The sequence below is a fragment of the Equus asinus genome, chromosome 9 (assembly GCF_041296235.1).
Source record: "Equus asinus isolate D_3611 breed Donkey chromosome 9, EquAss-T2T_v2, whole genome shotgun sequence".
Lineage (NCBI taxonomy): Eukaryota > Metazoa > Chordata > Mammalia > Perissodactyla > Equidae > Equus > Equus asinus.
The window spans coordinates 20,364,275-20,392,061 of record NC_091798.1 but is presented as its reverse complement, the minus strand read 5'-3'; the positions used below and the strand labels follow the sequence as shown (position 1 = coordinate 20,392,061).

Genomic DNA, 27,787 nt, shown 5'->3' with positions numbered 1-27,787 from the left:
TTTTTACATACTTTCTGTAAGTTTAAAGAAGCCATGTTTTCTTTCAAGTATTAATTTGAGATGCTGAAATTAGCTTCCTCAGTAAAATAGCCTGATGATTTTAAACTGAAATTCTCCCTACAGTCTAGTAGATTCGTGTTGTATTTTCTAAGTTTTCTCATCAGTTTTCTCCTGATGCAAACTGTGGCAAATAAATTGTGATGGTTGCAATACTGATTTTATTTATATTTGTGCTTTTTACCACAATTAATTTTTTTAAAGGAAATCAATCATTTAAGACCTTATTCACCTTTCAACTGAACCAAAAAAAAAGGGAAATTAATTTAAATATAAATCAAGAATGCCATAAATTAGCATTATAGTCATTTGCCGTTATTTTCATTTATCCTTTATTTCCCCTGTAGTTAAAAATCCTCTTTTATGGGGCACTTGAAGAAATTCTGAAACCAGTAGGGGAGAAATTCACACTGCAGTTCTGGCCCTGTCTGTCCCACCAGTCCCATTCGCTGTGTCACACTAAATGACACTCCTGTGATTCCAAAGTCTAAAAGAATGTCCCTGGGAGGCATATCGTTAGCAATGAGAGACATTAGCCTCAGAAGAGTCTATTCTACGCCCCAATTTCCTAGAATATCTAAGAATCATTACAAGATAATTCACAGCGTTGATCAAGTTCTTACATCATGTGCCATACTGAGTAAATGTCGAGAACGCCTGCGATTTTCAGACCATAGTCTTGACATCAAAAAAAAATGATACCGAGATTTTAAAAGAATGACCAAGTTGGTATTCATACATTGTTATTGCAAATGTAAACTGACACAACATTTCTGGAGCATATTTCATATGATTCAACTTTCAGTTTTCAAAAAATATTCGACGAGCATGTGTTATGTGCCAGGCCCTCTTCTAGGTGCTGGGGAAAGCGCATTGGATAAAGCAAGTAAATGCTCTGTTGTCATGGTGTACTGATGCTCTTACATGATTGCAGGAGCATTACAAGAGGATGCAGATGGAAGGGGAGATGCCACTTGAGGCCCAGACTTCAGAACTTACACAACTGTACATTCTATTAGACAAAACAAATCTTAAGACCAGCCCAAATTCAAGCATGGGAAAATAGACTCTACCTTCGAATCTGACTCATCTAATACCTGAGCAATGAGGTACTTTGACTTTTCCATGAGATATAAGAAGACTAAGATTGACATAACTAAGTCAAACTTTTTTTTCAGTTTACTTTAGTGCAGTAATATGGACATTGACCCCATTGATGTCATGCTGTGATTAAAGGAGCTACCTTATTTGGAGGAACTATAGATATCTCCTTCTACCTCACTTCAAGGAAATGACATTCGAGTTATAGGTCACTGAAAACTAGAACTAGAAAGATCCATGAATATCACCTGTATAATCCATCAATTTATTCATGAGACGATAAGACTCAGAGAAATGAAATAATTTCCCCAGTCACAGAGTCAAAGACAAAACCAAGACTTCTTACTCTGGACTGTATGTTCTTTGTATTGTATCATGTTACCTCCAAAGTTTTATTACAGCTGATGATTAGAGAAGTAAATTAATAACTATGTTATCTTTTATCACCATCATGTTATTCAGCAACTGTGTACAATCGTGCTTAAGAGTTCAATTTCTTAAATCTGATTGCCTGGGTTTAAATGTGCTCGGCCAAGGACTATGTAATGAACTATACAGGTTATCTTGGGCACGTAGTTTAGCTTCCCTAAAATCTTAATCTTCCCATATGGAAAACTTTGATGATAATAGTACTCATCTTGTAGTTTTTTTATGAGGATAAAATAAAGCTTTCCACACAGCAGTGTGCTTGGCATAAATTATGCTTATTGATAAGGATAATACTTATTTTATCAATACGATTTTTAAATTAAGGTGAAATTAACATACAGTGAAATGCTCAGATCTTAAGTGTACAATTTGATGCATTTTATCAGTAGATAAGCCTATGTAATAACCTCCTTAATCAAAAAATAGAATGTTTCCTTCATCCCAGCAATTTCTCTTGTGCCTCAACCAGTCAATCAGCACCCATTAAAGGCAATCTCTGTTCTGATTTTAATCACATAGACTTCTTTTGCTGCCCTTAAAGATGATATAAATGGAATCATACAATATGTACTTTTTTTGCCTGGCTTCTTTTACTTAACATAATATTTTTGAGATTTAACCATGTTCTTGCATGTTTGTATGTATATGTATGCATTTATATATTCATATCTGTGTATGTATGCACTTATACATATTTATATGAATAAGTTGCTCGTAAGATTATTGCTAAATAATGTATTTTCCCATTTTATAAATATACCATGGGATCTGATTATCCATTCTATTGAGGATATTTGGATTATTTCAAATTCGAATAGATCTTCTACATTATTCTTGTATAGGGTTTTTGGGGAACACATATTTTTACTTTTCTGTAATAAATATCTTAAAGTAGAATCACTTGGTCATATGGTAAGTGAATGTTAACATTGTAAAAAGCTGCCAAAATCTTTCGCAAATTATTGTACCATTTTGCATTCTCACCAGAAAGTAGTATGAGTTTTGATTGCTCTATACCCTCAAAAAATTTGGTATTGTCAGATTTGTTAATATGAACAGATGTCACTGTGGCTTTAATTCTCATTTCCTTAGTGAATGCTGCTGATAAAAACCTGTTCATGTACTTATTAGATACACATATAACTTTTTTCATTGTGTCCGTTCAAATATTTTGACCATTTTTATTGGGTTGTTTGCATTTTCGTTATTGAGATACAAGATTTCTTCATGTGAGTTCGATACAAGTTCTTTGTTAGATAATTCCATTGTAGATATTTTCTCCCTGTACGTGACTTGCCTTTATCATTTTTTAAGTAGAGTCTTTATTTTTGATTTTTATCAAGTCTAATTTATCAATGTCACATTTTATGCTTAATACTTTTCATGTTTTCTCTAGGAAATTTTTGCCTACCCCAAAGTCTTGAAGATATTCTATTCCCTTCTAAAAATTCATAATTTTAGCATTTGCTTGTGTGATAAAATAAGAGGCGAAGGTTACTTTTCAAAATAATTTACCTCTTTATTCCAACATCATTGATTTAAAATATTAATCTTTCCCACTTTGAAATGCCTCACCTTTACTGAAAGTCAGATGAATGTATATATGTAGGACTCTCCAACTGATTCTTTTTTCCAGCCTTTCAAGTCGGAAGCTTAGATCACTGATTTTAGTCTTTCTTCTTCTCTATGTATTTACGGCTGTAAAATTTCCTTGAAGTCCCGCTTTAGTTCCACGAAACAAATTTTGATATGTTGTATTTTCACTTTCATTTGTTTTGAAACAAATATGATTTCTTCTTTGATCTATATATTATTTAGAAGTATGCTGTTTAATTTTCAAAATCTTTGAAATTTTTCTACTTATTTTATATTACTGATTTCTCATTGAATTCTATTGTGGTAAGAGAACAACACTGTAAGTTTTCAAAAACTTTGAAATGTATTGAGGCTTATTTTATGAATAATTGAAAGGTATGTACATTTTGCGGTTTACTCTGCAATTATTGGGTATAGTGTTCTATAAACGTTAAATCAGAGGACTTTTAATACCTCCAACTATGATTGTGGGATGTATTTATTTCTCCTGTTGTTTCAGTTTTTGTTTCATTTATTTTGAAGCTTTATTATGAGGTACGTAAAACTTTACGACATTTATGTCTTCTGGGTGGATCGATCCTTTTGTTATTATAAGAAATACCACTTTATGTCTCATAATACTCCTTGTATTCTCAAACACATTCGCTCCTTGCATTTCAGCCACCATTTTGCTCTTTGTGTTCTATTTGCCCCATTATTTTCCCCTCTGTTCTGCCTTCTTTTGCCTTTATGAAATATTTTTTGGTAGTTGATTTTAATTTCTCTAATGAATTTTAGTGATATATTTTTATATTATTTTTAGTGGTGCTTCAAGGATTGCCATATTCATCTTTAACTTATCAAAGTCTATTTACAGTTGCTATTATATCAGTTTATGAAATAGACAAGAAACTTGCAACAGTATAATTTTATTTAACCCCAACTCTGGGATACATTTTGCTTTGTTGGCATATATTTTATACGTGATATAAACTCCAAAGTGTATTGTAGAATATTTGCATTATGAAGCCAGGTGCCTTTTAAAGCAATCAAGGTAAAATACATATATTTTTTCTCACATATTAATCATTTTCAGGCCTCTTCACTCATCATAGATCTGGGTTTATCTGGTATCACTTTCCCTCAGCCTGAAGACTTGACTTTAGCATTATTTTTCTCTCTGCTCTGCTGGTGACAAATTTTCTCAGCCTTCATTTATTTGAAAATGGATGTGGAATTCTATGTATACATTTTCTTTCAGCACTTTAAAGATGTCATCCACAGCTACCTGACCTCAGTTCTTTGGATCAGTCAATCATCATTGTGGTATTAGCCTCTAGCCATTGTAATGTTCTATTTTTCTGTGGATACTTTTGAAATTTTCATTTAATCATTAGCTTTTAGACATGTGACTACAAAGTTCCCAGATGTAGCTTTCCTTGTGTTTACCCTGCTTGGGATCCACTGAGTTTCTTAGACTTATATGTCATATTTTTCACCAACTTTGGGAATTTTTTTTGGCCATTATTACCTTAAATGTTTCTGCTTTATTCTTTCTTTCTTATCCTTTTACACTATTTATCAGGAGGGTTGATATTGTCTCACAGTTTCCAGTAGCTCTTTTAATTTTTTTCAATATTTTTCTCTGTGATTATTACATTGGATTGCTTTTGTTGGTCTATCTTCAAGTTTACTGATCGTTTCTTCTACTGCTCTTCTGCAATTGCCAATCTGCTATTAAAACTCATGCATGTATTTTTCCTTTCAAACATTATAAATTTTTTTTTAAAGATTTTTTTACTTTTTTCCTTTTTCTCCCCAAAGCCCCCCAGTACATAGTTGTATATTCTTCGTTGTGGGTCCTTCTAGTTGTGGTACGTGGGACGCCGCCTCAGCGTGGTTTGACGAGCGGTGCCATGTCCACGCCCAGGATTGGAACCAATGAAACACTGGGCCGCCTGCAGCGGAGCACGCAAACTTAACCACTCGGCCACGGGGCCAGCCCCTCAAACATTATAAATTTTAGTTCTAGAATTTTCTATTTTGCTGTTTTTAAAATAGTTTCCATTTCTCTGCTGAGAGTCCCACTGTACACTCATTGACCGTAAAATCATCATGACCATGTTTTCCTTTATGTCTCAAACTATTTAAAATTGTAAATTGAATGTCTTTATTTACTAATTGCATCTCAGGTTTGGTTGGTTTATATTGATCACTATTTTTTAAATATGTGTCGTAGTATCTTGTATTTTGAATGCCTTACTTTTTTTTTATTACCACATATCAGATAATTTGTATATTATTGACATCCTGATTTTTAATACTCCTTGAAGAATGTTGATTTTTGTTCTAATAGGAGTTAAATTATTGACAAATCACATTGATCTTGAGCAGAATTAGTTTTCTACTACTTTTGGCTTTGTTTCAGCTTTGTCCTCAGACTTAGAGCAAATCCTTAGTCCTAGAACAGAGAAGGCTTGTGATCCTTCTAGAGTTTTAAAGGAAGGTCTGAAGTATTTATCAAGACCCTCTAACTTGGTGGGATTCAAAATCCAAACTCCCTGCAGTGAGTGATAGCTGAAATATTGGTTCAACCTTTCCAGCCTTTCAGTTTTGCTTTTCTTCCAGGCTTCTTGGTGTCTTTTTCACCCAAAAGCAAACACCTAAGGGAAGTTTGCATACAGATTTGGAGTCTTACTTCTCTGTTGTTATTTTATTTCTATGATTTCCCCCTCAATATAAGCTAGTTTGGCAGCCCCACACTCTCCTCTTAAACCTCAAAACAATAAGGTTGCTATCTTCTCCTGATTCTAACCATCCTGCACCTCTGGGATGGAGGGTTTTCCTGGGATGTGGGATTTTTCCATGCTAAAACCAGGGGAGTTCCAGGCAAACAGGAAAAAGTCAGCAATCCTTTAAGTGTACTCAGGGGAAAAGCTATGTAATCTTAGATCTCATCCACTTCAACTTCCTCTTTCTATGGTCAAATCTTCACCACTTTCTGTCTGCTTTCAGGAATTTTCCAGTACTTTGCATAGCTGTTTATTTAAAATTTTGCCCTCCAGTTATAATTGTTACCTGCAGGATGGTTAACCTCCTTCATCATTACCAGAACCAGAACCTAAGTAATATATTTTAATTCCTCAGAAATTAAGATATTTGGTATCAACAACCAAACTGGTCCAACTTCTGACCTCATAATTCATTTCTGGGCATAGCATTATAACGATAATAATAGAATGTCAAATTAAAAGTAAAAATAAAATTTTATTCAGAGAAAATTAACCTGCAAAACAATTCTCCAATATGTTGACAGTGGCCTGTTTGAATGAGAGGATGAAGATGGTAGTTTTTCTTCTTTCTATTTTTTAATAATTTTAAATTTTAACATAGATATATGCATATATATACATATACTATTTACAATGAAAATATAAGCATCATATTTATCAAATCATGGTTATTTAAATATTTATTATAAATGCATCTTCTTAAAAATGGGCAAGAATGAATATAAAAGATTATTACTAAAAAAAATTACTAGATGAGATCTCTTACAAATACCAGTGAATACAGTATGTGTTGCAAAATCTTAGAAAATATATTAAAATAATTTAATTTCAGAGAGCAACCACTAGATAGGAAAGATCTATAAAGGAAAACTGAAACCTACTATCCAAGAATAGCACAGTTAAAATTGTACCCAGATACTATAAATAGTAAAAGTTCCTCTGTGCATTCTCTTAATATGCTGAGAGGTATTCTGTTATTGAAATAGGTGATAACTTATAGGGATCATTAGGATACTGATAAGGAATCAGTGTATAAATTACTACTCTGTAAATGTGATAGCATTCTTTCTCGCAGCTTCAATATGCTTGTCACTAAACTAAAGGGAAGAAACTCACATTGGAAAATTGGGACTGTTCCATATGGTAAAAGACGGACTTGTCGCATCAGTTTTTTACAAGGTATGAACCAATATTTGCAACCTAATGGCCTGCATATCTGTTTGGTTTGACATCCTTTGTGTTTTAAAACTAGGACATTTCTCATAATTTTATTTCCGTTTCTTCTGGCAACTCTGACTGGAACAGAGCAGTGGGAAGTCCATTCAGATGGGCTGTGGTCACTCCAGTGTGCATGGTTTTTACCACTTTACAGATTCACAGCCAGGCCTTTTCTTCCACTTGTCTCACTTGCTTAGTTTTAGTAGGCACCTGAGATGTAAGCCTCTGCCTACAAAAATATGATAGAATATCTTCACTAAAAATGAATATACAGCTATTAAAAACCTAGGCTCTTTTTGTGAAAAACTGTAAATATAAGGAGGGGCCAAGTGCCTCACAGTGCAGCAAGGAACAAGAGAATTACAAAGAGAGGGATTTACATTTGTTCTGCCACTAGTTTAATCACAATGGAATGAAGTCATTTGACTGCTACACGTGAATGTTGTTGTTTTAATTGGATTTTGTTCAAATGCCATGAAATAACTGCCTGAAGCAGAGTTCTAAGAGCATGCACATTTGCAGGTGTGTCTGTCAGGCCTTTTTTGCTTCATCATCAGAATGTGTCTCCTCAGCCTCTGTCTTCTCACTGTTTCTCTTGGGTATATTTTAGGGTTGGAGATGGTATGGACCTACTCATCTCATGTTATATTTCTATGCCTCCTGGACTCCTTACTCAAGTTCCCTACCTAGAAGACTTTTTTCTTGTAGAAAAGGCACTGGTTTTGCAATGACTCCCTGCTAAGTTCCAGGAAGGTGTCTGATTGGTCGTCTTCATCTGTACCTCTATTCGAACATCTTTGCTGTGGCCCTTACTCTACAGAAACCTTGAAACCCTCCTCCACTTTATTCTCCGTGATGAGTGAATGGGGTTTCCTCTGTGGCAGATGAACTAGGTTGGCAAAGAGGGATATCTCCCAAGTATCAGTATCCATGGTAACATTCTAGGCAAGAGGGAAGCATACTAACACTACTCATCCACCCCAGAAATTTTCAAGATAATCACGAGGCAGAACAAAAAAAAAAGTCAATCCCACACAGCAGACAAAAATCCCTTTATATTGTTAAATATCCTCTTAACCCTCCCCCTTTGTCCAACCTTCCTTTAAAAAGCAGCCTCCTATTTTGTGGTCTACACTCTTTACTCAGGCAGCTATTGCCATACATTTACATTCTTCAACTTTCAAGTAGTTTGTGTCTACATTTTCGCTGGGGATGGAGAGCAGAAAAAGGAGTAGTGAATCCTGGGGAGCACAGAATTTCTTAATTTCTTTTAATTCTTTCAGTATTTCTCCCTTCATTCAAATTGAAAATCCACCAAATCTGTTTTCCTATAGGATGGCTTACAGAGAAACAGTCTCTCCTCCCCCACTCTCTGCTCCCCTCCCCCACATTGTAATAATGATTTCCAAGACTGCATGATTTTAAATAAGGATTCTTGGCAGAACTGAGGAGATACACTTCTGTCGTTGGTGACACAGTTTATGGGATTGCTAAAGCATCTCTTGTCCCCACGAAAGCCAGTCCTTGCATGCTGTGTGTGCCGTGAAGGGTTAAAAAGCGCTGGAAAGACACCACGCATGTGTTAATTCGTGCTGCAGCAGCGTGCATCACTTCCACTTTGACCTCATAGTTAACCTGCGTGATAGCTGATCACGCAGAAATTCTAGTGATTTTTCTATTTCTTTTAAATACACACACGCACACACACACGCGCGTACACACACACAGCCCGGCCCCCTCTAAAGAAAGAATCAAAACAAAGCAAGCAAACAAACCTAAGTCGATGGACCTGGGGGAGTATGTGTGAGTGTGAGGGAAATGAGTATGTGTGCGCGCGTTTCTCTCTCCCTTATTTGTCTCGGTATGCGTCTCTCCCTGTACCCTCCCCCTGCCTCAATTATATTATTCTCCCAGACTTGGAAGCTGCTCCCTGAACTGACGCTTTGATGGTATCTGCAAGCGTTTGTGCTGATCTTATTTCTGTTCCCTGAATATTAATTCCTGAAGCTGGTAGCAATACAGCTCCCCAGTGACAAGCCCTACTAGAGGCAGGTGGGGGGAGCCACCATCAGATCATAAGCATAATAATAATACAAAGGGGAGGGCTTCTGCAACCAAGAGGCAAGAGGCAGAGGAAGAAAAAAAAAAGCAATGAGTTCGACAAATATATGGAGCACAGGAAGCTCAGTCTACTCGACTCCTGTATTTTCACAGAAAATGACGGTGTGGATTCTGCTCCTGCTGTCGCTCTACCCGGGGTAAGATGGGCTGTTTTCGGTGTCGTTTTGTTTCGGAGAGGTGGGGGAAGGGGTGGGGATGTGGAACTACGGAGACCACCCGGATTTAGAGCACTCTTCTAGGATTTGGGGCTTTAGAATTTAGGGGAATGTGAATATAGGCGGCGGGAAAGGGAGGGAGGAATGACGAAGGTCACTTTCGTTTATTTATTAATTTATTGGAATTTATTTATTTGTTTTGTTTTAGAGTGGAAAAGCTAACGTCATAAAGACTTTGTGTTTTGGGATAGCATTTTGATGTTACTGCAATCTGTTGTCGAGGTGGGCTGTGTTGATACATGCCGGCATTTAAGGCCGTATTGGAGGCGTTTGGGGTGGGGGTCTGGAGGAGAAAACTGCAGATGGGGTCCTGGCGCACACCCAGGAGATATGTGTGTGGGAGGAGGGATTCTGTTCCTGTACACCAAAGTACTGCTTGCTCCTGCACCTGGGCATTCTTACGATCAGTCACCCAGGTTTTCTATCCAGCCCCATTGACCTGGCAGCAGCCTCTCTGATGGGAAAACATGCTTCAGCACCAGGGACAGCAGTCCTGACTAGGGCCAAAGGGAAAGAGGCTTGTCTGACCTCACAGGACATCTCTAAATCTACACAGGACATCCATATAGTGCAGACAGAAGGTCGACAGAGCCAAGGGGGCACTAATGATGTCTGGGGACCTTGCTCTGATTATCTTTACTCCCTTCTTGAGATGGTAGGGGGACTACTGGGCAGGGGTGGAGAATGTAGTTGATGAATGCATGGAGGAATATATGTCTGGAAAAGAGTTGGCCTTCCTGCAGTGTTGATAGATATGCTGAACCAGGTGAATGTGATGCCCAAATTTTGAAATTATGGATTAATGTCTTACCACCTTGCTGCACTGAATAGAAAAGATGGGAAAGGGGGGGGCGATGGTTTCCCCAAAACCCTGAGCAGGTATGTGCTCTGAAGTGCTTTGCACCTAAATTTTCTTGAACTTTCTTGCACCAAAAGTGTCAGGGGAATATCCTTTCACGTATTGTTCACCATTTAACAACCCACCTAAATAACATCCCCACACACTCATCCTTTCAGGATTTCCAGCCAGGACCAAAGGCAGGTTAGAGGTCCTCTATTTACATTACTTACACTCTTCTATGCTGTCATTTTGAAATAAAACTCCACAAGAATTACCTCAAATCTGCCCCCCCCCAAAAAAAGGAAAAGAAAAACTAGCTACAAAAGAAATCAAGCCATTTCCCTAAGGTTTTCATGGGAGTTGACACCACTCTTTTAAGTAGTAGGTGTAACACAGGGAGCTAAAAGGGATGGTGGTTAAACTATTATTTATTTTATTGAAAATTTCTAGTTAACTTTTTGGGTCCTTCATTCTCTAGGGTAGGTAATGAGAAATGTAGATTTCTGATACTGAAGAAACCCAGGCAAAACAAGGAGTGAAGCCTCTTTTTGGGGTTTCTAAGCAGAGAGAGGGCCTGCGTAACTCTCACAGCACTTTTCATACCATTCTCCTTTACTATAAAAATAAAGTGTATTTTCATTAAGAGTATAAGATTAAGTAGCTTTCTCAGAAGAAGGGAGGGCCTTTCACTGGAAATGGTTTATGTGCCATATATTTTAGTGGAATCCTGGAAAAACAATTTTTTCTATTCAAAATTTGCACGCATATTTTTCTATTAAATGTTGTGTGTATCTCTTAATTTGTTTTCGAAATTAGAGGGTTGATAGTTACTTTTTGGATAGAAAATATTCTCATGTTTCTACCATTTATGAAACCTGTGGATTAAAATCAAGACAAGTCATAGGGAAATACATCTTTCCTTCCTACTCACATCCATGTTAGTAAATAACTTTATAACTAAATAGATGAGGATAATCTTATGTATTTTGTCTCCAGTGGTCTTATTTTAACCAAAAAATGTGTAATTTTATTCATAATATTTTCATATTTAAGATGTCTTCTTGTTGCAATAGCTCCACTATTTCTTTCCCAATATTATAAAAAGTAAAACTTAGTGATATATTTTAATTTTCAATTCTTAGCATAGTAGCCTAGATGAGCTGTTTAAATAGCTCTAAATGATGGGATTATGTGTCATGTAAACTCTTCAATAGGAGGATTTTTACATTTTCTCAATAATGACTGAGAATGGAGTCAGTGCAATTTGGTGCAGAGAATGTGATCAGAGTTTCACTTTGCTGCAACCCCATAAAAAAGCCATTTGGATGGCTGAATAGCGCTGGATGGAAACAGAAGCTCTGATCTCTGAAGCTGATCCTAAAGAAGGACAATGAGTACTGAAAAAATATGGAGTACTAGGAACCAATTTGATGGAGGCTTTTTGGGTAAACAGTGACAGTAGTACCAACTAGAAAGTTGAAGGGAAATTTTAAAGATAATATTTTGATTTGCGTAACTCCAAAGAGTAAGTTCTCCCCCTCATTAAATTGATTAAATTCATTAGATTGTGTCTACACAAAAGTAAAACCAGGAGGAATTTAAAGCATTGGGGTGAGGATGTTAATAGCTAATATTTCTTCTTATGTGAAATAGTTAATTTCTGAAACTCAAAATGATCTAAGATGTCGTAAGAATGACCTGGAGAACTTGCTAAAATGGAGATTCCTGAAGCATACACTGAGAGATTCTGAATTGTTATGTCTGAGGTGGAATACTCACTTTCAACAAGTACCCTAGATCACACATTGAAGAAAAGTGGCATATGCTTTACTGATTTCCAAAAGTTTATTCACCACCATATATAATGTTTACAAGTGCTTTGATTATTACCACTTCAACTGAGCACAATGAGCCAATTTTATATACAGCATTTTCTATTTGAATGTAAATCACTGAGTGTATTATACAAACCATAAAGGATAAGAAATAACTATACAGAATTTTAATAAACTCACTTCATTATGAGAAAACATTGATTGAAAACATAAAACTTGCATACGTACATGAATGTGTGTGTAACTGTGCTCACAAACTGTATGGACAGACTATATACACTCCATGCACAAATATTCATATATACAGGTTTTAAAACAAATTTCACTATCTTATAAACTCTGTTGATGTAACTACATTCCATCTTAGAGTAGAAATACCCTAAGAAGAAGAAAGAAATTGGGATACAATAGAAAATTATTTAGAGTAAATAGGAACAAGAGCTAGAGTTAAGGATGTTTTTATTTCTATTAGAATAAAAGAAGACTTTATAATATACTTAGAGTGGCAAGGAATTATCTTTCAAGGATAAGTTGAACAGGGATGAATTTGATTGAATTTTCGATAATTAATGTAACTCTTACTTTGAAGTGCCACTACTGAATTTTTTAAAAGAAAATTGAATTAAAGATTTGTAAATATTTTCTGTGCCGGAATAGAAATGCTTCAGGTGACTTTTCCTATGAGCTCCTAAAATTTTGCATCCCATAACTAATTTTTTCATAGTTTTTAACTTTAACAGGCTATGACCATGCATGTAGAGGGAGTATTGTAATTCTTCACTATAACTCTCTTTATTTACAGAATTAATCTCTATAGACAAGCTTGTTACGTCCTATCTTTTCCACCTGGTGTTACTTAGAAAAAATCATTTTCTCAGCATATTTTATGGCTTGGTTGTAGACATAACATTTCAAACAGTCTACCCTGAGATAAACATCTACCTTAAAAAAAAAGAAAAGAAATACTTATCACCCAGTATTTTTCAGAATTCAGCTGCCCACCACCTTCTAAACAAAACATCTGGATTGTAGGCAGGAATTGAAAAATTGACTTTTAATTTAAATAATTAGTTACATAAATGTGTCTCTGATATCTTGCATTCAGTTTAGAAGAGTTAATCATCTCAAAACAATTGAATTGCAAAGTATTTAATGGTAGAAGTCTCTCTTATACACATTTTAAAATTTGTTTCATGTCAAGGATTTCTGTTCAAATTGAAAGTTACGACCGACTTTAGAGACTTTATCTTTGTTGTAAATATTATGTTACTAGGGCCAGGGCTATTTCTCACTGTCACAATTTCCTAGCAACTCCAAGATAGACTTTCCACAGTTTAAGTACAAGTAGGCTTTATTGGAATGACGCATACTTGTGATTGAAGGGGAGCAAAATTTGACATGCCAAAATATGCCTCTTTGCCATAAGGATTATTTTAGGCTGATTATTTTTAAGACAGCAGACACAGGAAAAACTCTGAAAAGTAAATATAGAAGATACCCTTTTGTAAGAGGCATTTACATTTATAATGGAAATCTCCATTTGTAAGGGTGTCTTCCTCTCAGTACCAGGAAGAGAAGGATGACTAAATCTCTAGAAATTTATCAATGGAGGAGGCAGAGACTTAAATCTGCAGAGCAACTTTACCCTTGTTTACGGTTCTTTGCCTGATAATCTCCCATAACTGGGTCCCCCCACCTCCACATCTTATTTTGTCTTTAGCTAGTGATGGCCTTTAGGGTGGTGGGTTGGGCCATTTCAGGGAGTTACTCAGTTTTCCTGGGTCTCTCCTGTGTGTACAGGAGGAATACGTGTTATTAAACTTCTGTTTGTTTTTCTCTTAATTTTTTTATTATAGGGTGTCTCAGCCAAGAACCTAGAAAGGTAAAGGAAAACTACCTTTTCCTCCCCTACATAGTTCTCCAAAGTACTTCTGCTAAAGTCACTGATCACAGAAGATTGGTTAAAAGTTATAATCAGCACAGTTCAGAAATTATTTGACGACCATGGGTGTCAGCACAATTTAAATACTTAAAGATTCAGAATTTCCAGTGGGATGGACATTCCAGATGTGATACCCTATTCAGGTAGATGTGGAGAGAATAATTCATCTCTCTGTCACTGGGTTATAAGAGATCTATACGACATCTTCAAAGTCAGAAACCAAATAGTCACAACCTAGTATCAATTTCAGATTTTCACATCTAATTGTGTCATGTGCATATAAACATGGAACCAAATTTTTATGTATAAATATTAATAAATAATATATATTTCAATTAATAAAGGTTATATCTTAATTATATAAAATAAATTTTAATTAGTTAATATATAATTAATATATATTGTGTGCACACAATTTTACTAAAATCTGTGAAGTAGTTATTGTCAATCACGTTTGACAGACTTAGAAATCAAGATTATAGAGAGATTAAATGACTGGCTTAAAAAAGCAGATAATTAGAAGTAATATAAAATAATGATAATTATGTATGTGGCTAGAGATAGAGGTAGATGTATAACAATGAATCAACATATATATATATATAAAATAAATGTGTGTATATGTATACATATACTCCCCATCCTGGGCTTCCTGTCCTATGTCCCTTGGTGGTGCCCTCCAGGAACCATGGTGCAGCTCTCACTCCACTCAGCAGCACTAACTAACTGGGATCCCTGACAGAGTTATCAGCGAGGTCACTGTGAGTCCTACCCGTGACCTGCCAACAGTGTTGCTCCAACGGGAGCTTTCTCCTTTCTGTGGCCCCCACCACTCAGCATTTACCCAGTGCTTATCACTTTGTCCCAGAGCCCTTCTCCCCACGTAGGGCCTCAGAAAGCCTGTTTCTTCCCTGTCTTTTCTTCTGGGCCATAGCCACTCTTATCTCAGTATGTCTTTTTCTAAAGATGCCCTTTTTGTGTAAATAAATTTGGAGTTTTCTCTCAAAAAATATTTAAAAATATGTATACGTACACATCATAAAGATAACTGGTTATATTTTATATCTATCACTAATTATCTTCTGAAGTTTTGGACCAGTTTCATCCCATCAATGTGCTTTCTTATAAGTGTACTAACTAGTCTTGATTATCTATAAGATATTTATTACTCGAATTTTTATAATTATTTGAGTCTATCTTCAGATAATGGAATCTAGAACAGACATCTTGCATCCAATCTGCCCTCTGAAGAAATTAAAATATTCATTCTGTATAGCAGCACGGTTTGAGATGCTCAGTTGCCATCAATCACACCATTATTAAATTTATCTTATCTCGATTGAAAGCTCTAAATAAAAATGCTCAGAAATAATCTGCTATTCAGTTGTTTTATGAGTTTAAGAACATGTTAAATAACATTATTTAGACCCTCAACCAAAATTATGTTTAGAAAATATATTTTCTTAATGGTTATGTCTGCATAAATAGAGCAGAGTTTAATCTACAATTCAGTCGTTACCCAGCAATTTAACTACTGCGTGTCATCTCATTTTCAGAGATCCTGCCTTCCATTGAGCAAGTTTACAGAATATCTTGCTCAACATCACCCTGCAGTTTTCCCACAAAAATCCTTAGAAAAGTGAGAGATAAAATTCAGGCAACTATACTGAATATCAAAGTAGAAATAATATTACTACTTCAATATCTGGATATCTTTATCCTCAATACATAGACATCTAACGTTGACGTTTTTAATTATCTCAATCATACAAGAAACTGCTTGGTTAACTTGGGCATGTGATAACTTAATATCGAGTTTTAATTTCTAGAGGAAGAGGAACTTATAATTTCTAGAAATCGGGGCTTTAATTTTTCTGAGAATGTTTGCATGCACATTCTTATTCTCTCTATAGCCTTATGAGTTAGATGAGGAAGATAATATTTTATCCTTCTGATGGCTGTAAAAAATGAGATATGGAGAGGTTAAGGGACTTACTCAAGGCTCCTTGAATATTAGCTGTCCAGCAGGATTGACTGCCCTAGTCACATTTCTAGCGCAATCTACCACATTACACAAGTATAGTCACCTTTTTCTTTCTAAAAATAGAGAAATCCTTGGATTGTTTTGAGATGTAAAAGGCCTCTTCAGTTTGCTTTACTGGAGGGTTATTTGCTATTCATTTCTTCCATATCCTAGAGAATAAATAATCTTTAAAAGGAAATAAAAAACTTCTTTTAAGTTACACATTAGTGGCTTAGAGTAAAAAGAAAATTTAACTCTAAATCACATTAAGCCCTATAGTATTATGACATGTGTGTGCAAAATACGGTACTAATTCTATATCATTATAAAAATCATTGTATAACTCTATAGATAAAGTGCCATGTAGATGCTAAATAAGTAGCACTGATATTACACTCTCCACCCATTCATAAAGAAAACCATGTGAATACCAAATAACATAATAGTGGGGAGAACAAGGAAGGCTCTTTAAGCAAAGGTCCTTTGTAATAATTGAAACCCTGCCATGAACTTGTTTGGTTGTAGAACCAAAGTATACGTAGTGAGACAAATGTATACTGAGTTCTGTAATTTATCTGGACATATTTAAATAAAATGGCCCAAACAATCTGAATATAACTTCCAATATAATCTCAAAGAAATAAATGACTGACTTATTCACGTTCTTTTTTGTAGGTTATTAGTACCTTTTTATAAGTTGCTTTTGAAAACACTTTTGAAATACATAATTGAGGGAAACAACTCTGGATACAAAAACGAACAGTATTTCAGCCAGATCTGTGGTAGGAACCAGATGTATTATTACGGGGCAACAGAAGCCACGATATCTGCCATGATGGAGTGTGAATTCTCACTGGGTGGCAGGCAATGGTCAAAGAGGTGTACAGGCAATTATTAAATTTTAACTCAGGTAAATGCGACCTAAGAAAGTCACATGGTGCTGTGAGAGACTATAACAGCATCCTAGCATGGTGAAAGAACGGGACAGAGAAACAGATCCCACCAGCCAGCTGAAACTGATCTACAATTATCTAATTGATTGGTTTCGATATTCCAACATTCTTTTCTTGGTCACTACGGTCCTTGCTGGATTTGTTGGTCTCAGTTGGAGAGGTTTTCACCCTCCAATTGAGAAAATGAATAATACTTTTTTGAAGGAGAAAAGTGGTGTAAATTTTTAAAAAGTGTTTTGAAAATGATTTTTCTTTAGTATTTTTAAAATATTATTTATGTAATAGAGGACCATATTAAGGATAATTAGCTACACGGTCATACATGATCTTATTTTAACATAGACTAAATTCACTAATCAATGGCCAGTTGATGGGTTTTTGCTCAACCCACTTCCTATCCTGTAAGTCTTCAAGTTATATGCTTGAAAATGGATCTATTTTCCTACCATCACTTGCAACTGATATTTCTTCTCTGAGTCTTTGTCAATCCAACATGAATAGGCAAATACAGTCAAATAGGGAAAAAAGAAACATGACCATCTTAAATGGTCATAAAATCATAACAGTTGTGAGCTTCAATTAATTTCAGAAATATTAAGCATGAAAACTTGGATACAATAGGATCAAGAGATACAGTGATTATTTTGGAGCTTTTTTGGAATTAAGAGCAAAATGCACTGCCAATGGCCTATAGAAATATGTACAGGAGATTTTAGTGCCTCAGTGATTTTTCGATATTGATACATTATAATCTTTTGGTAAAAGAATAGATGCTAGTAATTACATGTTAATAAATTATCAGTTGTTTCTTAAAACCTATTTTACCTATTTTCTTCCAGTATCCCCCTTCATCTTATTCTATTAGAATAAGCAAGCATTTAGTTCTTTTCAAATAATCGTCTTTCTAAAAGCAAGTTGCCCTATACTCAGGCATCTACACACAAATCTGCCACTTTTGGATAATGTCTTTTTTATCTCATAAAAGAATAATTTCCCCAATAGATGAGAGATTGAGTGAGTACATATTCTTCTTAAATTATTCCAAAATGAAAGAAGAAATAAGGCATTTTAAATTTGAGGCAGCATTCAGATATTTTCCATTTCTTGAAAGGAAAGTAGTTTTCTCTGGTATTTCTTCATAGGGAAAATTTGAAGTGATAATTTTTGGACAATAACAACAGCATCTTGATGATTTCAGGTAAAAATGATCATTTAACAAATTATCTCCTTTTAACTTTCCTTTGTTGATAGAAGTTTACATTATTTAAAAATTAGTTTTTAATAATTTTCAAAAAACACCCCTTGAATTTTTAAAAATGGATATATTTGGACTTGATTATTCTTCATTCAATTCCACAACAAATTACTTAAATGATTACTTAAATTATTTAAATAATAACTTCACAATCTTTATAAAATCATACTTCATTGATCAAGTTATTGGAAATTATAAATATTTAGTTATTTTTAGTTTATTCTACACCCACATAATTTTTATAAACTAAGTTATCTTAGGGAAGTCCCTTAAGCCTATAACTAACATTTTTTGTTATATCTATAAGACGTTTGATTGATATTGGTATATTGGAATATGTGATGTCCACTCCTAAAAATGTGGAAAATGAATGATAGAAATACAGCCATGTTTAGATATTATTATTAAGATATTTAATTTTACCCTTTGTATTATGAGATGATGCTTAAAATCTGCCTGAATTTCACAATAACTGATTTATTGAACATGCTGGACTTAGATAAGTATCATCTAGAAATTGTTTCTCTTCAAACCTCATCTGTTGAATCTCTCTTCTCCACATCTGGGTAATATCTAAGGTAAATTCCAGAACCTTTCCATTCCTCTTAGAGTTTAGAATAATTTCATTTTCAGGTATTAAATTCTCCTTGAAATTGATCCTTCAATCTCTCATTCAGTTGGAATTTTTTTCTGTTCTCTGATCAGGCCTGCCCTAAGATTTCTGCAGCCTGACACTGCTTCTTCACTTTTTTGTTAGGCTCCTTCTCTCCTCTTATTATGCTGCTTTTGGCTTTTTCAAGATTGTGGTGGAGGGAGGGAGGACAGATAAAGGAGTAGAAAGATCTTAATTTGAACTGTCTGGGTGACAGATGCATGATGCTGAGTCATTCTTTCGTGCGGGAATTGGATGAGTTCTATGGAGGTAATCCTCTTCCTCCTTTCTTCTGGGAACCTCCAGCATTGCACTACATTCCCTGATGTGGGTTATGCTGTATGATGGCTGACGTTGTACGACACTCTCTCAACTGCACTTTGAGGACACGTTCACCCTGACTCTCTGCTAGCATTGTCTTGCCAAATAGACAGTGTTTTTAAAATGATTCCAATATGACTATTTGCCTGGCATCCATTTAGCTCATGAGGAATGAATGAATGAATAAATAAATAACAAAACAGCAAAATTGCCTGTCAGATTCTGAAACTGAAGTTCTTTCTCACTCAGATTCACTGTTGGGGTTATTCAAACCACCCTGTTACCTTTAGACTTTTTCAGGAAAGAATCAGGCTGTGGTAGTCATTTGAACTGCTCAGATTCTAAAGAATGCATGTCAAATTTCCCTAAGAATTCTCTATCCACCCTGTGTTCAGAGAACACTAAGAAGCAGATATGCAAATTTTCTGTTTGGGATAGAGAGACGCATTACCTCTGTTAGTCTTCCTAGACTTAGACATCTTTGAGTGGATTTCTTGGCTTTCATTTTCAATTGCCTTGAGGTACAGGTGGAGCCAGTACCACTGTGGGAGGAAGGGAGATGACACAGCACAGCTCTTTCTATTCTTAGGCGGATAACCCTCTTCCACAAGAACTCCTCTCTCACTGAATCCCTGAACTTCTAGTATAAGGCTATAAGGTGGGTGAAGAAAAGGGAACTCAAGGCTGGTTTTTGGCCTTTTCTAGCAAGTTCTGCCTCTTCTTGGTAGTCTACCACACTTGTATTAAATGAGAGTGTAACACTTCTCAAATGTTTTTCTCAGTTCCCAAGACAGTCACGATAACAACAAAGAAAGTACATTTAATATTCTCTTCCCTATGCAATGCATTTCTCTCAGACATCCACTGGTTAGTTCACCTTCTTCAAGTCTTGCTCAGATCTCACCTTCTCAATGAGGCCTATACTGATCATTCACTGATCGGTGCAAATACCCTTAAATCCTGTACTCACCATCCCACTTATCTTCTTCTATGTTTTATCTTACCTTAGTACTCTCAGCCTTCAGTAAGGAAGTAGACAATTTTTTATTAGATTGCTTACTGGTTTATTACTTTTACTTTTTATTTCCTATCTCCCTCAGCTAGAAGGCAAGATTGATTAGAGAGAAATGCTATTTCATCCACTGATACACCCCAGGCTTTTAGAGAGGTGCCTTACCCCAAATAGATATTCAATAATTATTGTTTAATTAAATAATAAAAATTTCTTCTCCTTTTTCCTGAAATTTATCTTCTTTGAAAAAAAGAAAGAAGAAGCTTTTCATCTTTTCTACAGTATCTCATTCTAAATGCAACATATATAACTGCTGACAAGAACAAAAAAGCAAATGGGTTCTACAGTGTAGTGTGGTCCTTAAGAGCATAAGCTATGGAGCCACATTTAACCAGGATTCAAATTCCTACCCCTGCCATTTACTACTCAATGGCCCTCGGTAAACCTACTTAATTTCATTCAGCCTCAGCATCTTCATATAAAAAAAGGAAGACAATTATTCTCCATAAGATTTTTGGAGTAGTAATTATAATGCATATTAAGAACTTGGCACATGGTAAGCGTCCTTTATATATTATTGTTGCTGTTTTTATTACTACTACAGGGTCATTATTTATTTCCTGGGGATATTCCTAGAGGCATAAGTAGCCTCCCCACCCTTGTTAAACTCTACATTTGGGGAAAGCACAAGAGAGGGGTTTCTCAATAAAAATTCCCTAATTCTCCAGTTGCCTGTCTTAACTTGTGTAAGATGAGAAAATTGGATAGAGGTCCCTAAGTTTCTCGAATGCTTATATGGTTTATTCATTTTAGATCATTATCGTAAACTTGATAGTATTTCTAATACATGTGGATTAGCTCCCAGTATAACAAGAAAATATATGTTGACACATGGGACTTCTTCCTGAAGACAACTTCCCTCACTATAGCAAGGAAGGGTTTTTTCCCAGAGATAGCGTGAAACCATTGTCTTTGAGTTTCTGAGGAAAATTACTCAGCTCATTATTCAGAACAAATTCATGTATGTTGCTATTCTTTATTATTATTATTATTATTTTATTGAGGTCATGGTGGTTTATAACTTTGTGAAATTTCAGTTGTATATTATTATTTGTCACTCACCATATATATGTGCCCCTTTACTCCTTATGCCTACCTCCCAACCCCGCTCCCCTCTGGTAACCACTAATCTGTTCCATTTGTCCATGTATTTGTTTATCTTCCATATATGAGTAAAATCGTATGGTGTTTGTCTTTCTCTGTCTGGCTTATTTCACTTAACATAATACCCTCAAGTTCCGTCCATGTTGTTGCAAATGGGACTATTTTGTCTTTTTTTTATGGCCGAGTACCATTCCATTATATAGATATACCACATCTTCTTTATCCATTCATCACTAGATGGGTACTCAGGTTGCTTCCATGTCTTGGCTATTGTGAATAATGCTGCAATGAAGATAGGGGTGTATAAGTTTCTTTGAATTGTTGATTTTAAGTTCTGTGATAAATACCCAGTAGTGGAATAGCTGGGTGGTATTGTATTTCTACTTTTAATTTTTTTGGAAATCTCCATACTCTTTTCCATAGTGGCTGCAGCAGTTTGCATTCCCACCAGCCATGTATGAGGGTTCCGTTTTATCCACACCCTCTCCAACATTTGTTATTTTTCATCTTGGCAATTTATACCCATTCTAACAGGTGCAATGTGATATCTCAATGTAGTTTTGATTTTTGATTTACATTTCGCTGATGATTAGCAATGTTGAACATCTTTTCTTGTGCCTCTTGGCCATCTGTATCTTCTTTGGAAAAATGTCTGTGCATATCCTCCGCCCATTTTTTGACTGAGTTGTTTTTTTGTTGTTGAGTTGTATCAGTCTTTATATATTTTGGAGATTACCCCTTATCAAATATATGATTTGCAATTATTTTCTCCCTGTTGGTGGGTTGTCTTTTCGTTTTGTTCCTGGTTTCCTTTGCCTTGCAAAGCTCCTTAGTCTGATCAAGTCCCATTTGTTTATTTTTTCTTTGCCCAAGTAGACATGATATTTGAAAAGATCCTTTTAAGATTGATGTCAAAGAGTGTACTGCCTATATTTTCTTCTAGGAATTTCATGGTTTCACATCTTACCTTCAAGTCTTTGATCTCTTTTGAGTTAATTTTTGTGAGAACGGTCTAGGAAAATCTGTGAATGTGTGAATATCGGAAGATAGGGATCACTAGGGATAGTCGGAGGCTGATAACTAGAGTCTTGGATTTTAGCCATTATAATGGGAGGAAAGTTTTATCTATTCAGGTTTTTTGCTTTGTTTTGTTTTATTTTATTTTATTGTTGACTTGTGGGAGTACTTTATAAATTTTAGATAAAGATCCTTTGTCAAATACATGTAGGGAAAATATTTTTTCTGGTCTTTGGGTTATTTATTTACTTAGATGAGCATAATGTTTAATTAGAAAGCACAATTTGTCATTTTTTTCTATTATAATTAGTGTTTTTGTGTCCTAAGAAATTTTTGCCTTCTTCACGTTTGCAAAGACATTTTCAGATTTTTTCCTAGAGACTTCATAATTGTAACTTTTTTATTTATCTCATGATTCATCTCAAATTATCACTGTACTTGTTTAATACATGTTAGAGATTGAGATTAATTTCTGCCATACATTTATCCAATGATTTAACCCCATTTTTTGAAAATACTTCCCCATTGACTCTCCTTGGTAACTTTGTCAAAATGTTATTAACATGCATGTCTATGTCTGTTTCTGAAATCTTAAATCTGTATTCCAGTCTGTTAGTCTATTCGTTTTTGTTTTTTTTAAATTGGCACCTGAGCTAACAACTGTTGCCAATCTTTTTTTTTTCTGCTTTTTTCTCCCAAAATTCCCCCAGCACGTAGTTGTGTATTTTTAGTTGTGGGTCCTTCTAGTTGTGGCATGTGGGACGCTGCCTCAACGTGGTCTGACGAGCAATGCCATGTCCAAGCCCAGGATCCGAACCGGCAAAACCCTGGACCGCCAAAGTGGAGCTCGAGAACTTAATCGCTCGGCCACGTGGCCGGCCCCTATTTGTGTATTCTTAATGTCAGGACGATGTTACTGATCACTGTAGCTTTATGGTAAATCTTGAAACAAGGTAATGAATATGAAACACATTCATATGCGTTCTTTTGCGAGACTGATTTGTCTATTTTAAATCTTTCCTATCCTTATATACTTTAGAAAATTTGCCAGTTTATACAAAAACAAAGTGAAACAAAACAAAAATGTCCTGCTGTGTCTTTATTGAAATGGTGTTGAATATATAGATCAACTTATAAAGCATTGACATTTTCACAATTTTGAGTCTTGCAATCCATAAACAAGGTTAATCTCTCCGTTTGTTTAGGTTTCCTTTAATTCTTCTAACTTACTGTATATTTCAGTGTAGACATCTTGCATATTTTCCTTAATTTTATTCTTAAGTATTTTGTGTCTTTTATTCTAAGTTGTATATTTTAAAATTTATTTCCCAAATGTTAATTACTATAATATAGAAAAGAAATTTATTTTGTATATTAATTTTATATTCTGTGATATTAGCTCTAGCAATTATTAATTCTAACAGTTTTTGTAGATTCCTTATGATTTTTATATACAATATTGTCTTCTGCAAATAAAGACAGTTTCACTTCAGAATGACTTCTTAAAACACAAATGTGGTTACATTCTATTGTCGCATTAAAGTTTCACAATAACTCCCCTTATCTCATAAGACAAGATCCAATTGTTGTAACTAGAGTTGTAGGTAATTTAACCATATACTTGTAGTACAAAAGGGAGAAACTTTTATCGTGAAAGAGGGTATAATTATTAATAATTATGTCAGGACCACAGGTGCCAACTGGAACTTTCCCAGGCAAACTGGGCATGTGATCACTCAATATGGTCCTTCAAGATCTGATCCCTGATGACCTCTCTAGTGTCAGCTCCCGCCCCCTCAACAGACACAATTCAACTATATTTCATTAGATTCCTTCAAATACTAGTTTCATCTTCCTATCTCCTTTGCATGGACTACTTTCAGAACTTCTCACCTGTCTTCCATTTTCTTTTGAAACTTTTAGTCTTTAGTATAGAATTTTCATCAGAGAGATATTTTAGGATTTGAGGGATATTTTATTAGAAATTTTTTCTATTTTATGGTTAAAAAGGAGAGGTCATAGTGAATGATGTTTAATTAAGCTAAGTACTATTTTTGAAAGTGTGATAAAACATTCAATAGTAAAAGTTACTGTGCCTAGATTTAAAAAAATAATTCCAGACACACCATGTTATGTCACCCAAAATCTTTTATATAATAAAATAAATAGCAAATAAAATCAACTCAGTGTCCTAAAAACAACTGTTGGCACTCAGATACTCCTGACATATCCATCACAGTTGACTATGATTTTGCAGGTAGCCTTGTGGTCAACAGGCCATTAACAGAGTTTCCACAGCCCGTGAGCTGCTTTTGGTAGATCTGCTACCATTCACATCTGCAGCGCAATTTCTCTGAAGAATGAACATCAAAGTAAACTCTGTAGGGAATCTCATGGGGAAGGAGAGATTTCCTCATTCAATTTTATTCTCCTTGACTTCAGACTCAAAGTCATCTCCCAAGCAGATGTTTAAGTATCAATGAAATATCTCAGAAAAACTCAGATGTACGAATAGCACGAGATAAGACATGGGGATTACACTCTCTGATTTAGGTGATCTGAATAGTGCCCTTAATTGTTCTTTATTTTGTAAATCACATTGTATTTGACTCCTACGCACTATGTTCCCGGCACTATGCCAGATGCTGAAGATGCAGCATGGAACATTGAACATGGAACAGTGCCTGCTCTTGTGGAACTTATATGCCAGAATGAAGACATACTTTTAAAAACATAAAACTATATTATATATAATATAATTATGTATTATATATTGTAACCTTACTTTTATAAATTTACTTACAGACAATGTTTTATCTGTATATTGTGTTGTTTTCCACTTATTGCCTCTGGTTTAAGGAAATTGTTTAACCAGATACACACTTAACACTCAATCATTTTTTAAACCTACAGAGCCATATGATTCTGTCCATATTCACCTTGAAACAGGCTAACAGGGGATATCATTTGACTCTTGTTGAGATCTAAGTTGCTATGGTAACTATGTAATGAAAATAAAGACAAAGTAGACAAATATCTCCCTTATTGCCTCCTACCTTCCTACCATAAATAAATATTTATTGCTTTTCTAATCCTTGTTTGGCACTGTGCTAGCAGTTGGAGATAAAACAGTGAGAAAAACAAACATCTTCTCAATTGTCTTGGACCTTGCAGTCTAGGGACAGGTAGACAGTAAACAAATAAACAAACTTCTAATTGTGATACCTCTTGAAGAAATAACTAAAAAATGTATGTGCTGGAGAAAAGAAAAAATTTACTTTAGATAAAATGGTCAGAAAAAGCCATTCTGAGTAATGGACAAGAAGTTGAGATTCCAAGAGCATCAAAAAAAATTCTACTATGAAAAAAGATTGACAAGAAGACCTTCCCCATCACAGGTAACAGCAGATGCAAGGACCCTGAACAGAGGAAGAACTTGGTGTGATTTAGGAACTAAAAAAACACCCAGATGGCTGGAGGACAGTGAACAAGGGTGAAAAAGCCAGGATATGGGATTTGGGAGGCAGAAAGCTGCTTCCTATTGCATGGTCTTGCAGCCATAAAGTGAAGAATTCGAATTGTATTCCAGGTAAAGGTTTTGGATCAGGGGAAATGCTTCATAAAATAGTACCATCAGTTTTATTCTTAAGGAAGAAACATGCTTCTGTGATGTGGGGAATGATAAGGGTTGCAATCTACCTACTAATTATCAATTGCTTGGCAATCAACTAAATTGTTGACTTTTAGCTTCTTTAGAGTTATATATAATGTTGCTCTACATCTTGCTATGAAATCTTAGCAGGATCAAGACTTAGTTATTGATTCTGCTATTACGTCAATTGTTTGAAGCATAGTGATTATTTTATGGCATTGTTATGCAATTATTGTACTATATTTAGCTAGTGTGTTCCAACAGATATATTTTTATAAAGAGAAATTCTTTGCATCTAAGAAATAAAGGCAGTCTCTTAATTCCAAATTTATCAATGTGATTCAGGAGCATTTGCATGGCTGATTTTGAAATTTTAAGACATTGTCATAGAGCATTAACAAAAGTATACTTATTTCCTATCCATAAAATATGTTGTTGAACTTAATCTGTGAACATCACATCCAAAAGCCTGAAAGAGACACAACAATCTACGTACCAAATTAAAAAGAAACCACAGTACCATTTCATTCATAATATTTTCTTTCTTCCCAGAAGAATTTTAAAATTTTAGACTCAATTACCTCATACTCTAATATCAAGAAATTTCACAAAAATAACGTCAGAGAATATTTTGAAAAATTCAGTGATCAGGGGCTGGCCCCGTGGCCGAGTGGTTAAGTTCGTGCGCTCCGCTGCAGGCGGCCCAGTGTTTCGTTGTTTCGAATCCTGGGCGCGGACATGGCACTGCTCATCAAACCACGCTGAGGCAGCGTCCCACATGCCACAACTAGAAGGACCCACAACGAAGAATATACAACTATGTACTGGGGGGCTTTGGGGAGAAAAAGGAAAAATAAAATCTTTAAAAAAAAAAATTCAGTGATCAGTTTACAGCATAATAGCTTTGTTTTATTTTTTAGTTAACATAGAGCGAAACTGACCTTTATTGGTGTGTAGTTGTATGAATTTTAACACACGTGTAAATTCTTGTCATTCAGTGTCCTAAATCAGGATACACAATAGTTAGTTCTATCTGCCCCAAAATGCTCCCTCTTGTTACTTCATTCTAGTCATACCCTCCCCCCACCCTTAACTCCTGGCAGCACCTGGTCTGTTATTCATCACTGTAGTTTTTTCTTTTCAAGAATGTCGTATAAGTAGAATCATATCGTTCACTCAGCATAGTGCCTTTGAGGTTCATCTAAGTAACTGAGATGTCAAATAAGCACTGAAAAGAGGTTCAATATTATTAGCCATTAGGTAAATGCAAATTAAAACCACACTATGATACCACCACACAGCTATCAGAATGAATAAAATAAAAACAATGCCGGCAAGACCAAGCGCTGGTAAGGATGTGAAGCAACCGGGTCTTTCATACATTGCTAACAGGAAGAAAAATGGGGAACAATTTGGCAATTTTGTGTAAGATTCAACATACACCTAACATATTACTCAGCAATCTTCTATTTGCACAAGAGAATTGAAAATTTTTGTTCTGGAATAATAGCTTTTAAAAGAAATTATCTAGATACATTTTTTTCTGGGATGCTTACATAAAAATGATTACATTAAATTTTCCAGACAAAATGGAGGTTTCTTTTATTTTGAC

The 27,787-nt window shown here is 35.1% G+C and overlaps 1 protein-coding gene across 2 annotated transcripts in view; it reads left to right on the top strand.

The window, feature by feature from the left end:
* The first annotated feature begins 8,798 nt into the window (after nt 1-8,798).
* Nucleotides 8,799-27,787, top strand: part of GABRG2 (gamma-aminobutyric acid type A receptor subunit gamma2) — a 100,437-nt gene continuing 81,448 nt past the window's right edge. The window contains exon 1 of one of the 2 annotated variants that reach the window (XM_014842753.3): nt 8,799-9,430. In XM_014842753.3, the coding sequence (XP_014698239.1) occupies nt 9,324-9,430 (107 nt within the window). In that variant the 5' untranslated portion in view covers nt 8,799-9,323. The remainder of the gene's footprint in view (nt 9,431-27,787) is intronic. The other variant, XM_014842754.3, reaches the window with a different exon arrangement.